This window comes from Haliaeetus albicilla, chromosome 5 (assembly GCF_947461875.1).
Source record: "Haliaeetus albicilla chromosome 5, bHalAlb1.1, whole genome shotgun sequence".
NCBI lineage: Eukaryota > Metazoa > Chordata > Aves > Accipitriformes > Accipitridae > Haliaeetus > Haliaeetus albicilla.
In genome coordinates, this window is record NC_091487.1 from 16,552,016 (window position 1) to 16,566,159 (window position 14,144).

General features: G+C 40.2%; 1 protein-coding gene across 6 annotated transcripts in view; it reads right to left on the reverse strand.

The window, feature by feature from the left end:
- Positions 1 to 14,144, reverse strand: part of TUNAR (TCL1 upstream neural differentiation-associated RNA) — a 194,112-nt gene that overhangs the window by 23,142 nt on the left and 156,826 nt on the right. For 2 of the 6 annotated variants that reach the window (XM_069783537.1, XM_069783539.1), the window contains one exon: positions 7,231 to 7,346. The exons of the other annotated variants lie outside the window; for them this stretch is intronic. In XM_069783537.1, the coding sequence (XP_069639638.1) occupies positions 7,231 to 7,317 (87 nt within the window). In that variant the 5' untranslated portion in view covers positions 7,318 to 7,346. The remainder of the gene's footprint in view (positions 1 to 7,230; positions 7,347 to 14,144) is intronic. 6 annotated transcript variants of the gene reach the window in all.

A 14,144-nucleotide genomic window follows, 5' to 3' on the forward strand; every position in this document is an offset into this window, starting at 1 on the left:
AGGGTGCTAATAATAAATAAAATATCCATAGTACCTGAATTATGCAAAATTGGTCACTGGAAATGATTGTGTGTAAGTCCCAGAGTCCTTATGACACAGAGGAAGAGCACCAAGTCCCACTGAACTGATGTGATAAGTAAAATGAATAGCAACATGCCTAGAAACAGTAGGTTGGTAATGTTTCTTTCAACTTAATTTTCAAAACAAAGTGATTATCTGTTATGAATTGTTGCCCAACATATTCTGCATGTTCACACAAATGTGTTTTCTATTCTAGCAGCTGCTACACCATCCCTATAGGACTGAGGCTTTCTCAGTTAAGATACTTTGCTCACATTTGTGAAGTATCCATTTGGCTCTACGTGTATTTTTAAAGCCAAATGGTCCTCTAGGGAGATGTTTATCTATTTCTTCCCCTTTCATGCTGTAAGGCACCATCAAGGAGTGCTGGGGGAGGTGACTGGGAGAATTGAGCATACCAGTAAAAAAAAAAAGGCTTGTGGTCATGGACCATCTAAAACCCAAGGAAGATAGCAGCCCTGCAGTGGAACAATGTTCTTCAGGCTCTAGTGAGAGAAAGGACTCTTCTCACGAAGCAAAACTGGGAAATGAACACTAGTCATAGAAGAGATATTCAGGTATTGCCAGTTCATGACATGTAAGGAAATTCTAGTAGACAGAAAAAAATTGAAGATCCTGCATGAGTTTCATACCTGGGATTTATTAAAAAAAAAAAAAAAAAAAGGCACTTTGGCCAAACTTCTCCAAAGGCCATTTGAGGGTTAACTAATACTAAGTATTAGTTCTGGTTAACCCGAAAATTCTGACTGAAATCAGTCATACTCTAAGAAAACTTCTGGATTTGCTTTACTATGTAGGAAAGAACTGGAAGGCTGCTCGATGGGCAAAACTCAGTGCTGGTTCAATTCTGGACTGAGAAATTACACCTTCTAATGAATACTCACAGACTCTGGTAAACATAATCAACCTATTCAATGATACCATAGCATTCCTACATATTATGATTTCAGAACCTACCTGTAATGTAAATTAAACAGGCAGTTGTACTGATTAATGTTAGACGTGAAAGGAATAAGACTACGCGATTGAAAAATTGAATGTGCAAAATGCTTTAAAATATAGTGTCACTCTACCACCCATCCAAAAAACCTGAGGCAGAGCAAGATGAAAAACTTTATCTAAATTCATGAAGCTGCTCACTGAAGCTCTAGAGAACCGAACTCTTTTTCTTGTTTTCCAGATCAGCACTCTATCCTTTGGACAACATTATCTCTCTGCGCCATCCGGTTTAAACTGATGAAGCTCAGCTTCAGTTTATACTGGTTGAAGTCTTGCAGCATAAGCTTTTTAACAATTCACTTTGCAGCACCAACAATTTAATTCAGCTTAACAGAAATATAGAAATAGAAACAGTAAAAGGTCTTTTGACCTTTTCTGTTGGCTACAGTCAAAACCATGCAACAAAAAGTGCAGAGAGGAAATGTAGGACATACGCTCAAGCTGATGAAAAAAATGTTTGGGCATGTAACACAGTACACTGAAGAAAACATTCAAGAACAATTCATCCTGCTGAAAATATTATTCCCATAAGGCTACAAGGGTCAGTGTCAGATTATGCACTGTACAAGTGCCAGCCATAGAAGACGACCCACCCACAGGCCCTACAATCTTGGGCAGGAGGTCACTAAACACTAGCAATTGATCTATGGCTCTAGAGACTCCAAGGAGGAGCACAGAAAACCCAAATAAAATGTGCAGATTTCCCTTTTTTTGTGCTATTTTACATACTAAGGAAGATTAATAAAGCATTAATCATGACACCATCCTGTCAATTCAGTGTTAATCAATGCGAATGATGAATAAACATAAATTAACACAACTCAGAAAAACACCCTTAAACTAAATTCCTCTCCATTTCCCCCTGATACAGAAGCAACCTTCCAAAGATTTCTCTTTCTTTGAAGTAATTTTTCTCCAAAGACTTCCCAGCTGCTTAACTGCATTCACACAAGCCTGCCTAACTTCAGAACTCAAGCTAAGCCCTATTTCGCTTATCCTATCAGTCCTTAGCTTCTCTCAAACATCAGTGACCCAGGTAACATATCCAACCCTTGTTCTCCTCACAGGGTTGGGACTTTGTGTCACCCTCTGAACCACTCTTTTTTACGCTGAAGCTGGAAGTCATGTTGTGCATACCACAGGCCCAACGAGGGACATCCCTTTGTTCCTCAGTGACTTTTCTGTTGAGTTTGGCATGGGCATTGCCTCAGTCAGACCACAGACCTGGCTCTGCATCTCCGGAAGCCTTTCAAGTTGCAATCTGACATTTGAACCATACTTTTCAATTCCTTAGATCTCCAGATGCCAAGCACACTCCAATAATTCATGTAGAAACTCTGCACAGTGACTGGTGACTGAAATGCAGCCAGCTCTCAAGTGAAGCACAGGCATTTACAAACCAGATAGCCATGCCAAATGGTCCAGAGGAGAGGAAGGGACGAAGAGTTTTTTCTGAAGAGAAAGCGTACGGCAAATTTATATAGGGAAATGTCTTATTCCATGAATCAAAAGACGTAACCTTTCTTTGCCAAAAACCAGGGAGCCTGAAAGCTCATAACTCTACATTAGTACAGCAGTTATATTAGCTTTTCCGTATTTTAAAAACCCAAGACAAAAGTTTAATGCTTCTGACTTTGCTTTTTGAATAGAAAGTGAGAGTTACACTAGACAAACTCCAATTTAAAATCTCAGCGGGGCTGACAGCTGTGTTGAAGAAGAAAGCTTTTTCACAGTACAAGCTTGTGGGTTGATTTTAATAATGGACATTTTCTTTCCATAGATCCAATATTTATATTCTTTTTGTTATTTGAAAACTTGTCTGGGGACACATAAAACTGCCTGCATCATAATTACACTTGCCTACATTTCACGCCTATAATCAGACCAGGACCTATGGCAGCAGCCATAGGAAAACTGGAAAAATCTATTCTGCATGGGTTAGTAAGAGAGACTCCAGTTATTTTTCCAAAAGGATAATCTATTTCATGGCGAAGAAATTAGTTCTGTCCAGTTTTCAGGAAGCTAAGGTTTGGCCAGGAGCATTTTTTGGCTTATTTCTGAAAGGAAACACTCAGAGGACTCCTGAGTACGTCATCCCAAGCTCATGACTCTCTCTCTTCCAGTTCCTCCCAATTCCTTCTTCCTTTTTCCAGTTCTTTCTCCAGTGGAGCTTGCTTGGAGAGTGCAAGCCAAAGCAGGAGCTGCTCGCAAGCAGGGAGTGGTTGCAGGTAGCTTGCAGAGCAAAACAGCGTTGCTGCGGCTCACTGTGCTCAGGGGGGAACGGAGGACGGATGTAGGCTGGTGGAGTCCTTCTGAGTGAAAGCTTAGGGTTGTACAACTCATAGCTACATTTAAACCTCCACAAATAATCCAAGAATCAGGCTTTTTATAGAAACCCACTGGCGGTGTTTTACTTTGAACACTGCTGCTTCTTGGACTACAAATGTCAAAAGCGTATCTATAGTGATGCGCTGCTGCAGGCTGGCCTTGGGAAACCCTTCATAAAAATCTGTCAGTGAGGCTGGGTAACTTCCCTCCTCTGACGAAGTCATCCATTCTGGTCACAGCTACGCTTTCTGCACTCTCCCTGGGGCTAAGGTAAACATTACTGAGGAGAAAATGTGCATGACTTACAAATGCACAGCACTTCACCACATGCAGGTATTTGCAAATTAAGAACAGAATAGATTTCTCATAGATACCTGCATGTACACCGTGCTCTACCAGCATGACGACTGTGCCACGCTCTGCACACTTCACAACCAGTTAAGAACAAACTCTTCCACGCCGCACTTGCAATAACATTTTTGCTGTAGGCTGTTGCCTATCACAGGAAGGACGGCTGAGTGGCCAGAGCACCAGGTGGGGACTGGGGCGTTAGGGCCTCTGGGGTCCCGGGAGGCACCTCTGCGAGCATGGGGACACCCTTTGCAGTTGGGAAGTTGTTCAGCGTGAACAATCCTGGCTCTGAGAAACTGCGTCTCCATCCTCCCCGCTCATTATCACTCTCTTCCCAGGTATGCGTTGCTGGGAAAATGCTGTGCCGAGCTACCAAACATTTCATTAAAGCACACGATTCCCACCTTGTCAAAGCACTGTATGGGCTGCTTCTCCCTCACTGTTGCCAGGTGGCAGTTGCTAACCAGGAAAACAGGGACTTGCAAAAATGACTGCTCTTCATACATGGAACATTGCCCTCTCTCAAGAGCTGTAATCCCCCTGTTAGCACAAGTCTCTATTGCCCTCCTTCTGTTTTCTCATTCCTGACTTCTTGTAAATGCTAAGTTTGGGGGGGGCTGTATCATTTTGCTGTCAAAACTGTAAACACTAGAATATTACTAGGCATCTCAGCAAAGGAAGATTTACAGATGTTTGGTCTTCATTATTTTGTTATAATCTTACACCTTTTTTTTTTTTTTAACAGCACAGTAAACAAGGAATTTAAAAGCCCCCAAACATGGCTCATAAATTCCTCCTGTTCCAACTTGCAGCCATTTATAACTGACATCAGCTATGTCTCTGCTGCAGTTACAGGACTGCTGCACACACAACCGTGCCCGAGGTAGCTCCAACATAGCCAAGTGGGAGCAGAAGTCTCCAAGAAAGTGCAAGGGCCTGCACGCCCCATGAGGAGCAGCTACCTGAAAGCACAGCCACAGTCCTGCTACATCCATCAGATGCACCCTGAAGCCCACACCCTACCAGCTTTCCTCTGCCCATTACTTAATCCAGCTAGACCAATGCCAGCTGGGTACATTTATACAGACTGTTTAGTACGAGTGAAAATAAACACCCTAAATGGAGATATGCAGTCATTTTATGAGGAGTAAGAAGAAATCTGTTCCTGTAAACCATTTTCATGGAGTTTTGTGGCTGACAAACAGGCTGGCTGAGTGAAACTAACCAAGACGTGTGCTAAATCTCAGAGGTACGCAGTTGCAGAGCAGCTCTGCTAGTACCAGTGGAGATCTGTGTGCAAAGGCGTTGTGCAGAGACACAGAGATATGCCCTGAACATTTGCTGAAGTACCCTGAGTATGTAGCAGATAAATGTTTGAAGCAGAAAAAGAACGGAAAGAAAGTTTCAGGTAAAGAAACAAAGTGCAAAGCCACAGTCTGTTCTTATTTTCTACCACAGCAATTGTACCAGTGGTGGTGATGAAACCAGCGAGCAGTGTGATCCAGCTGTGGAAGAAATCAGTGGCACAATTCTCACTGACTCCACCAGGTACTGGATTAGGCTTTGAAAGCAAAAGTTGCCCAGAAAGCACTAGTAGCAGGAACAAAAAATACTTTTTCATAACTTAGTCACCCAAATTGCTAGCATATGTATTGACCCCAGATCCTTGTTAGTCCCTGAAAATGACCCACATAGTAAGTTATCAGCTCCAGTAGCCTCAAAAGAAGAGGACCATGTGACAATGAAGATTCACAGAAAGTCCCTTTCTTTTGGCTGTCCTATTCTCATTTAGTAATAGCTTGTACTGAGAGCAGCCCCTGCCTCAAGCAGCAGCATAGCTTTCTAGCTTAGGTGTTTAAGGAAAAGTATAGCTACACCACCAGACACATCAGCAAACACAGTGGCAAATGATCTTCACTACAAAAAGCATTAAAGATAATGAAAGTATTAATCATTCATATAAAAAATCAACATAAAAATCTATATGTAATGCTGATAACTGGGACCAGATATGTGGTAAAGCAGCCAGTGAAACTAGTTACTCACTTTTGTTGTTCTGTGTGCTTGCAGAGTTAGTTATGGAAGTTGCATTCACTTGGAATTTAATTCCCTACAAGAGCCTGTTTCTCCTACTGTTTGTACAGTATCTACCACTCTCAGGCCCTGATCTCAATAACTGATAATAGCTGCAATCTATGTGATAAGCACAGGACAAAAATGAACCCAGATTTCAAGCACACCCTTGTCTTAGGTAGGAGTCACATTCTTAGAGGGGCTCGTGCTGAGCCTCGCAGCCATTCCGAGCACCTGCAGCTCCCTTGGGTGCAGCGGGGCCAAATCCTGCCAACGGTTCACAGAATCAGCTTCTGCTGCTGCCTCTTGCCCACAGCCAAGCAGAGCATCGAGCTCTGATTGGCCTCCTTGCTTTCCATGTGTCCTTCAGGACCTGAATTGCACATGTGCTATAATAGATCCAAGAGGTTTCCTTTGAGCTTATGGTCCTGCACAAGCATAAATCGATGCATTTATTGTATTCTGGGTGATGTGAAAAAGCATCAGCCTTCCGTATTTGTGCTGTATCACCCAATCCGTAAGCTAGAAGAAGTAGGGCCAAATCCCAAGAGGGTTAAGCCAGTCAAGCTACATCAGTGAACACCGTTTGAAAGCATAGACGTTTTTTGGTGTATATCTTAAACTGTCAGAAGGAGCAGCCAGTGAGCAATGAAGTACTTGACCTGTCAGCATGATACAGATCATTTACATAGCTTTTTACAAACATTAACAGATTAATCCTCACCTTGGGACACACAAGCAAGGTTCAGTAGCCCTGACAAACAGACCTGGAAGCTGATTCACACAGTGGTTGTAACCTGATTTCCAGGAGAAACCAGCATCTTTATGTTTTATAAAAGCAGAGAAGGGAATAGGACTTCATACCTCCAGACCAGGAGAAAAAGAAGTGTGAAGCAGTTAGCAGCTTTAGCCCAGCCACTTGTTTCTGTGGGGAACTGGGGCTATTGGGACTTTCTTAAGTGCTGATTTCCTGGCTCCTCTTCAATTCACACCAGCTGTGACAATCCCAAGTAGGAAGGTAGTTCTCAACCCAGCACAGAGGACACAGGCACGTTCGCATGCAAAGCACTGTATTTCACACCCAAAGTGTAAAGCAAACCAAGCAGCCGAAGTGGAAAAGTCCTACCTGGTTGCAATTTCCTTACCCAAACAGCTATCCAGAGCATCTCAGCTCATTGCATTTCCATGGGATCTGTTTCTAAAAGCAGCAGCAGCCACATACTAACACATGGGTGAAAGTTGAATCCTGTGCACAAGGCTTGGGCTTTGCATTGAGGAACAGGGAGCATCTGTGATGGATACGGCCCACAAGGTCATGCTGACAGAGCTCATAGACTGAGAGAGAGAGAGACATGGCTGTGGCCTGTAAAGCCATGCTGGCCGTTTTGTTTTAATTACCTGGGAGACATCCTTTGTGCACACACCATTTACGCAGCTGAGGGGTCTGTTCTTAGCAGCAGCATCAAGGACTGAGGAGTTGTCCATAAGCCACAGGGGACTGGGAGCTGAGGTCCCTGGAGAGGCAGGACAGGGAGTGAACTCACAGCTGTGTCTCTCTGCAGGAGGGGTATGCATGTATGCACCGAAGGGGTGAGAGGCTCAGTTCATACATGCATACAATGGACAGGTGTACCCAGATAACACTGTCATGGGAGTTAGCAATGTGTGTCCACACGGACTGGGATAGACACAAAAAAGGTCAAGGGAAGATGCAGGCATCTGCTAGAAATGTGTGGCCAAGGAGGACATGCCACCGGATTCTTAAGGTACATAGTAATTAATGTGTTGTAACTTGGTAAAAACTTCTGGGATTTGTCCCTAAAAAACTGATGTCATGAAGGTCTCCTCTGTTTTATGAAGGAAATTGCTAATTGATCCTGCCTGTTTGCATCATATTCACACTGCACTACTCCTGTGCTTAACCTGCAGGGATCCATGCGTGACCTGACTTCTGCAGGGAAGTACTGCACCTCCATGTGAGGCTCCAGAGAAGGGCTGTGGGTAGGAACAGGTTGTGAGGTAGGGAACACTAGTGTTTCTGACGTTAAAATCCCTGTGATGCCCATTTGGTGTGCCTTCTTCATGTACTCATAAATCTACTGAAAGCCAGGTGAGAGATCACAAATGAATCTGGAGACAGATTCAGCAAAACTGTTGCAGGATTCTCCCTGTAACATTAGACATGGTCAACTTTTTTTTTTTTTTTTTTTCCCCCCAAAGGAATATAAGGCTTTAGTGATGCTTTTGATCTATCTCCTCTTGTGAGACATTGCAGATGTGACTAGTGGTCTTTTCCTAGCTTACTAAAATTTGGTGAGGAGGACTGGAATTATTTTGTGGTGAGCATGAATGGATGGAGCAAATGCTCTGTGGGGCTTTCTGCATTAAACATCCATTGCATGGTTTTCAGGGTGGGGACAACAACTAGACCCAAACATACCAGTGATCCCTTACAATTCCATTACAAAGCACAGAAACAGATGCAGAATTTGAGGGATAACAATTAGGAGCAGAAGTAACAGACCAACCCTTCCTCAGTCAGCTCTGATGTGATATTAAAGTGATAGTAAAACCATATTACAAGGTACATCACATTGCACACTCAAGATGTTCTCAGTGACATGACACATCGAAACACTCTGAGCATTGCATGAAGTCATGTCAAAGATGATGTTCCCTTCGTACTGAGTTAACAATATCTGAGAGTGGCTCCAAAGGAGCAGATACAATGTAGATTGTGACACATTTCCACAGCAGTGTTTTGAGAAAGCATCCAGCTGTGCCAAGCTCCAGAGCATTTTGATGCAAAGTAAAGCATTTGCTATGGAATGAAAACACAGGAACCCAAAGCAAATGGATATGACATCAGTGAAACAGATGATTCTTCCTAAGGAAAGCTTTGTTTTCTAGCTTTTTTTAATACAGATGGAGAACAAGTACTATGTTCAGCAGCACAGAAACAATACTATCCTTAGGGCCATTGTGGTCATCCATTAAGATCCACTTTCAAGAATGCTTTAAAAGCCCTTCCAAAATCCTACCGTCTCCTGCTAAATATTTTGTACTGCTTTTATATTCAATGAAAAGTTACATTTGCTGTGAATACCTGAACAAAAACCTTTCAACCAGTTTTTGGCTTGGGCACAAAGTGAAAAAGAAATTCCAACAACACACAAGTCACAGGTCTTAATAAACAGTCTTGCCATGTTGCTTTCTCATCCAAAAAGTTAAATGGTTTTGTTTTCAAGCACCAGACTTGCCTTCCTTAAAGGAAAGTTTCTGGTACTCTTAACATAGTAACATTTCACTTTACAGACAGTATTGCTAGGTTTTGGGATGTGTCAAATTAAAGTCCTAATTTTTCTCATCAAATATATCACAGTTTCACATGGAGGAGAAAGTGATGCTTTTCAATATCTAAAGACATATGCATAAAATGGCAAGTCCTAAATTTTCAGAAGTCAGAAGTTAAGAATATGTACTGCATTAATATCCTCATTAAATGGGTAACAAACCATTAAGGCATGATTATATTCACAAGCACCACATTGTTTCCTACTCACACCACTCTTTTCTGTCTAGCTTGGTTAAAAACTGGAACAGGCATTCCTCCACTCTGTTTTATCATAAAGAGATGTACCAGACATCCTTTACCCTTTTTGCAATCTCTTATTTCGTCAAAGCTTACTGATCTCTTTGGCTCATCAACTTTTCTCCTGGCCTTTTGTTTCTGAGGCTCTTACCATGAATGAAATTCTTTATTTATGTTCGTGGACTTCAGTGGTTCTCCAATGTTTCTTACCCAACTAAAAACCACCTTACCTGTCAAAGTTCAATAATTACCATACTATATCATTAGATTTACTTTTCTGATCTATTAATGTTATAGAAAATATACAAATATTACAAACCCCATGCTCAGATCCTCAAAGGTATTTGAATCCTTCAGCCCCCCGATTTAAAAAAAACTAGGGGCCGTATGATAAATTAAGGTCTTAAACACCAGCGTGTGTTTGAACTTAAACACTTTTATGTATTCTAATATCAAAGTGTCCACGGAAAAATTGCTAGCTTGCTGGAAAAGCCTTTCAGAACCTCTTTTACGATATTTACAGATACCATTAGGTCTAGTTTAGGATGGAGGGCTGAGGTAGGCTGGGGACAACCCTGTGCACCATCACTGCTGATGAAAATAGAGTGCAGGTGATCCTCCTGGCTGCCCTGAGCTCTGTGCATTGGAGAACAGTATTTTGAAGCAAGTTATGTAATTGCTCGCTCTGGTGGAGTATGTGTTGACTAAGGCATTCCTTTCTAACCCTTTTCAATTGTACACCAGTAAGAAGTTCATGTCAGATAAAATAAGAGTACTTGATGCAGTAGGGTGCATTTTAAGTTCTCTTCTTAACATTTCTCAAGAATAAAACACAAGTGAAATAAGGTTTCCAGTGGAAGTACTGCTTTTAATCAGACTTTCATACTCTTCTACATTAATAAGTCATTGGGTAATTGGGTAAGTTCGGTACCTGTCAGCATCCAGAAGTATGTCACAGCTGGAGCTGTATCAGTAGACCAGAGTGAGGCAGATACTCCTTAAGCTTCTGGGATATTCTGCTGCAGAACTCATTCCAAAACTCTGGCACACTTGCAAAAAGCTTTTTTTCCTTCTCGACATGTACAAAATTTTCCTGGGTTTGTATTAAGATGCCAAGGCAGATTTTTTTCCCCAACTTCAGATGTAATTTTAGCAGCTAAGTACTTTTTGTACAAATCATCTTTTTCTTTTTCATAAAGAGGATAAAAAGCTGAAAGAATTACCTTGAGCAGAGTAGGCATACCAGGGTTAATAAGAATCACTGTTAGGTACCATATTCCCTGTGTCATCTTTTTACCCACAGGTGCTGGATTCATAATGACCTGTGTGAACTCTAGATAGCAAATCATCAGTCTTTTTATCTTGTAACTGGATTTTTTTCTGCGTTGAAATTTGATTCATTTACATACCTCCACAGCTGTCCTTAAACCCTGACAGCATTAAGAGATACACATGTACATCCCCCAGAACCTGTATGGAATGCTTAGGATATTTCTATTTAGTAATTTTCTGTTTAATCTAGGAAATACTTCCCCTGTGTAGTAAAGCAATTACATAATTAATGGTTACATTCACAGAGAATGGCTTGGGAGCGAAAAAAGAATTTTTAGGACAACTGTGTCAGATCAGAAAGGAAGTACGCCTCAATAATTCCCTTTCATATATGATACTTCAACTAGTATTAACTTAAAAGTCCAAATGCAAGTCATTAAACAAAAAAATGAACAAAATGAAGAGCAACCTTGCAGGGACAGTGATGAACTGAGAATAAGGACATTTGGGTTCAATTCCGAACTCTTCCCTTGCCAGTATAGCTTTGGGCAGTTTCTTTGTTCCTCAGTTCCTTATCTATTTAATAAGGATATTAATACTCAATTAATTCTACTTCTTGCCTGCATGCCTTTTGAAGGCCTCTTGAAGGTTTTTGTAGTAGAAACTACTTCTTCTGGTATCCGTAAAACTCTCAGCAAAATGGAGGCCCGCTTTTTGTTGAAGGCACAAGAAGAATTAAAGGAGGGAATCGCAATGAAAACTTATGTCTACCATGGACCTGGTAAGAACTGCTGTTCAGTATCAGTAATATAGGGCTCTATAACATCTAATGCTAAAGATGGCCCTTCAGAGAGTTTCTAATTAAAGAACTGACCTGTAAGAGCCAATAAATATTGGGACAGCTATAATCGATCTAGTTAAAAAATATACAACAAAACATTTCCCTGTCAAAAAAAAAAAAAAAAAAGTTTTGCAAATTTTCACTGAGAAAAACAGATAAACAGGTATCAGTACAATTACTTGTAACAAATGAAAGTCTGATTAAAAATGTTAAAAAGACGTGTCATTTTGAAATCAGTATTTCCATACATACAGATTTTCAGAGCTTTACATTTTTAAAAATATTACACCCTTTCAATTTTTTATCCTGGTTTATGAAAAACACAGATGCTGATCTACCAAAATTTCTTGTCAGATAAATATTCTTTCTGTGGCTATTTATGTTTAAACAACAAAAGTTTAAGACTCGTTTGGTTTTGCTTTAGGGGTTTTTGTGGGCCTTTCAAAAATCAGGTTTTTGCTAGATCTTGAATCAGGACAGCTCAAGGCATTCCAAGTACAGGAACTGCTTATGTGTTGTATTATTAAAGCACATTTTTCTTGACTAGAAATAGTTGCTGCAAGTGTGGAAAGTATTTCCACTGTTCAGTATAACTTTCCTTATAATGCAGATGGTTCGAGCTCTAATTCACATAGTTTATCTAAAGAAACAGTTCAATGGACTGAAATGAAATACATGTTTTTTCAGCATCAGACCTTCACTGAATAATATCTTAAAAGAAAAGGAAATTACTAATTTTACTTGCTTTAGAATTGAGACAGAGAACCAAATACAGCTGTTGTGCAAATGTTTAAAATAAATGATTAAAAATGTCACTAAAGAAAGAGTTCTAAGTCACAGTAAATCATTGACAGAAATATCTGCTTAAGACGACAAACATCCTGTATCATGCAAAACCTTCTCTCTCAAAATCACACACTCTAGAAAATAATCTACTATTCTTGCTATGTATATGTTGCTATCATAGCGATAAAAAAAACAAATGAACCTATTGCTGCATTACTGTACTGGATACATTTTAAATGTTGCTATGCTTTCTTTTTTCTAATATTTTTCTTTCTTCCATAATGCGCAAAAAAAATTCCAATGCACTGTATTCTGAAAAGGAACTGTTCTTTACAAATTACAATGAAGGAAATATTTCTTGTTATGTGATATATAACCTGATAATACAGACATTTATAAGCATGCAAAATTGCACAGGGAAAGAAAATCTGGATGATTTTATGCTTCCTATTTCAATATATATCTGTATTCTGTAGGAAGTTTACTATAACTATGACTTCATATTGTGTTTCTATACCCTAAAGATAAATATGTTCCTGAATCAAAGAGCTAAACATCATGTATTAACTAAAATATGAAAATATTTAATGTAGCGGAAAGTTTGGTAAGTAACCTTGAACCTAATAATAGTGAGTACTTTTATAAGATCAGTGATAACTTAAAGGATTTTTTTTTTTTATGAGTTACCAGAAGAACTGGCAATACCTAGTAGCAATGTTAATACTGTCACAAAAATAAATAAGGCAATGAATGATTCCAATAAGAATACACTTCTCGGATGTGGAGACCACTAATAAAAGTAAACTTTTGCATACTCTGATAATTCTTCCCTAACAATGTATCTGTACAGTTGCCTGATCTTTAAGAATGTAATTAACCTATTTTTCTTGTCCTAATTACAAGGCAAAAGGATTCACGTGGGTAAAAGGAAAAATGATTTTGTTTAGAAGGGAAATACAAATTATGCCCGAAGCCTAATAAATCTGTTGCCATGACAATCAAAGAGCCTGGTCTTATAAAACCTTCAATAATTTATTCACATGAGTAGCTCTTACTCATACAGTTGTCCCATTGATTGAAATAGAACTGCTGATGTGAGGAGAGATTTGCAACGGGAAACCTGAGTTGAGGATGCAGTCCTTGTTCACATAAAAGAGCTGAGGGGACTACTTCCACAAGTAAGAGCTTCTTTCAACAGTGAAGACTGGAAAATGACATTTATGGGTTGTTTTGTCCTTCATCAGTTTTCCTTATTGGTTGTTCTAGTAGCCACACTTCTTAGATGGTAAAATACACAAAAAAATCTACTTCAATGCACATGTATACATATTTTGAACCTTTACTCGTAAAACCAAGGCTGGTTCCTCTGAACCCTACTGAAAAATTGTCACACCACAGGAATGTTTGTATTGTCTCTGTTTCCTCCTACTGCAGTGATTTGAAAAAGCTGCATTGCCAATCTCTCTCTAAAAACTGTCTTATGGAGTCCTTCATCATACAAGGAGGAGGTGTATTGGAAACTACCACAAAATTCCATCTTTTGAATAGTATTCAAGCTCTGGTTCTTGTTCATGAGTCCTGGTGTGGCCTGGCCTGGCCTTTTTGCTTTGGCTTTTTGCATCCCTATCACCCTCACCACCTGCTGCCAGGAAACCGTCACCTCCATATCCAGCTGGACAGCCCCAGACAACCGCCACAAACTCTCTCCTGGTCCATTTCTAACCCCATCAAAAGGAGTGAGATTTGCAAGGGATTACCCTTAGAGCAGGGGCAGGCCCTTACCACAGTTTGCTCCTCAAGAGGCACTCAACTTTCCCTCTT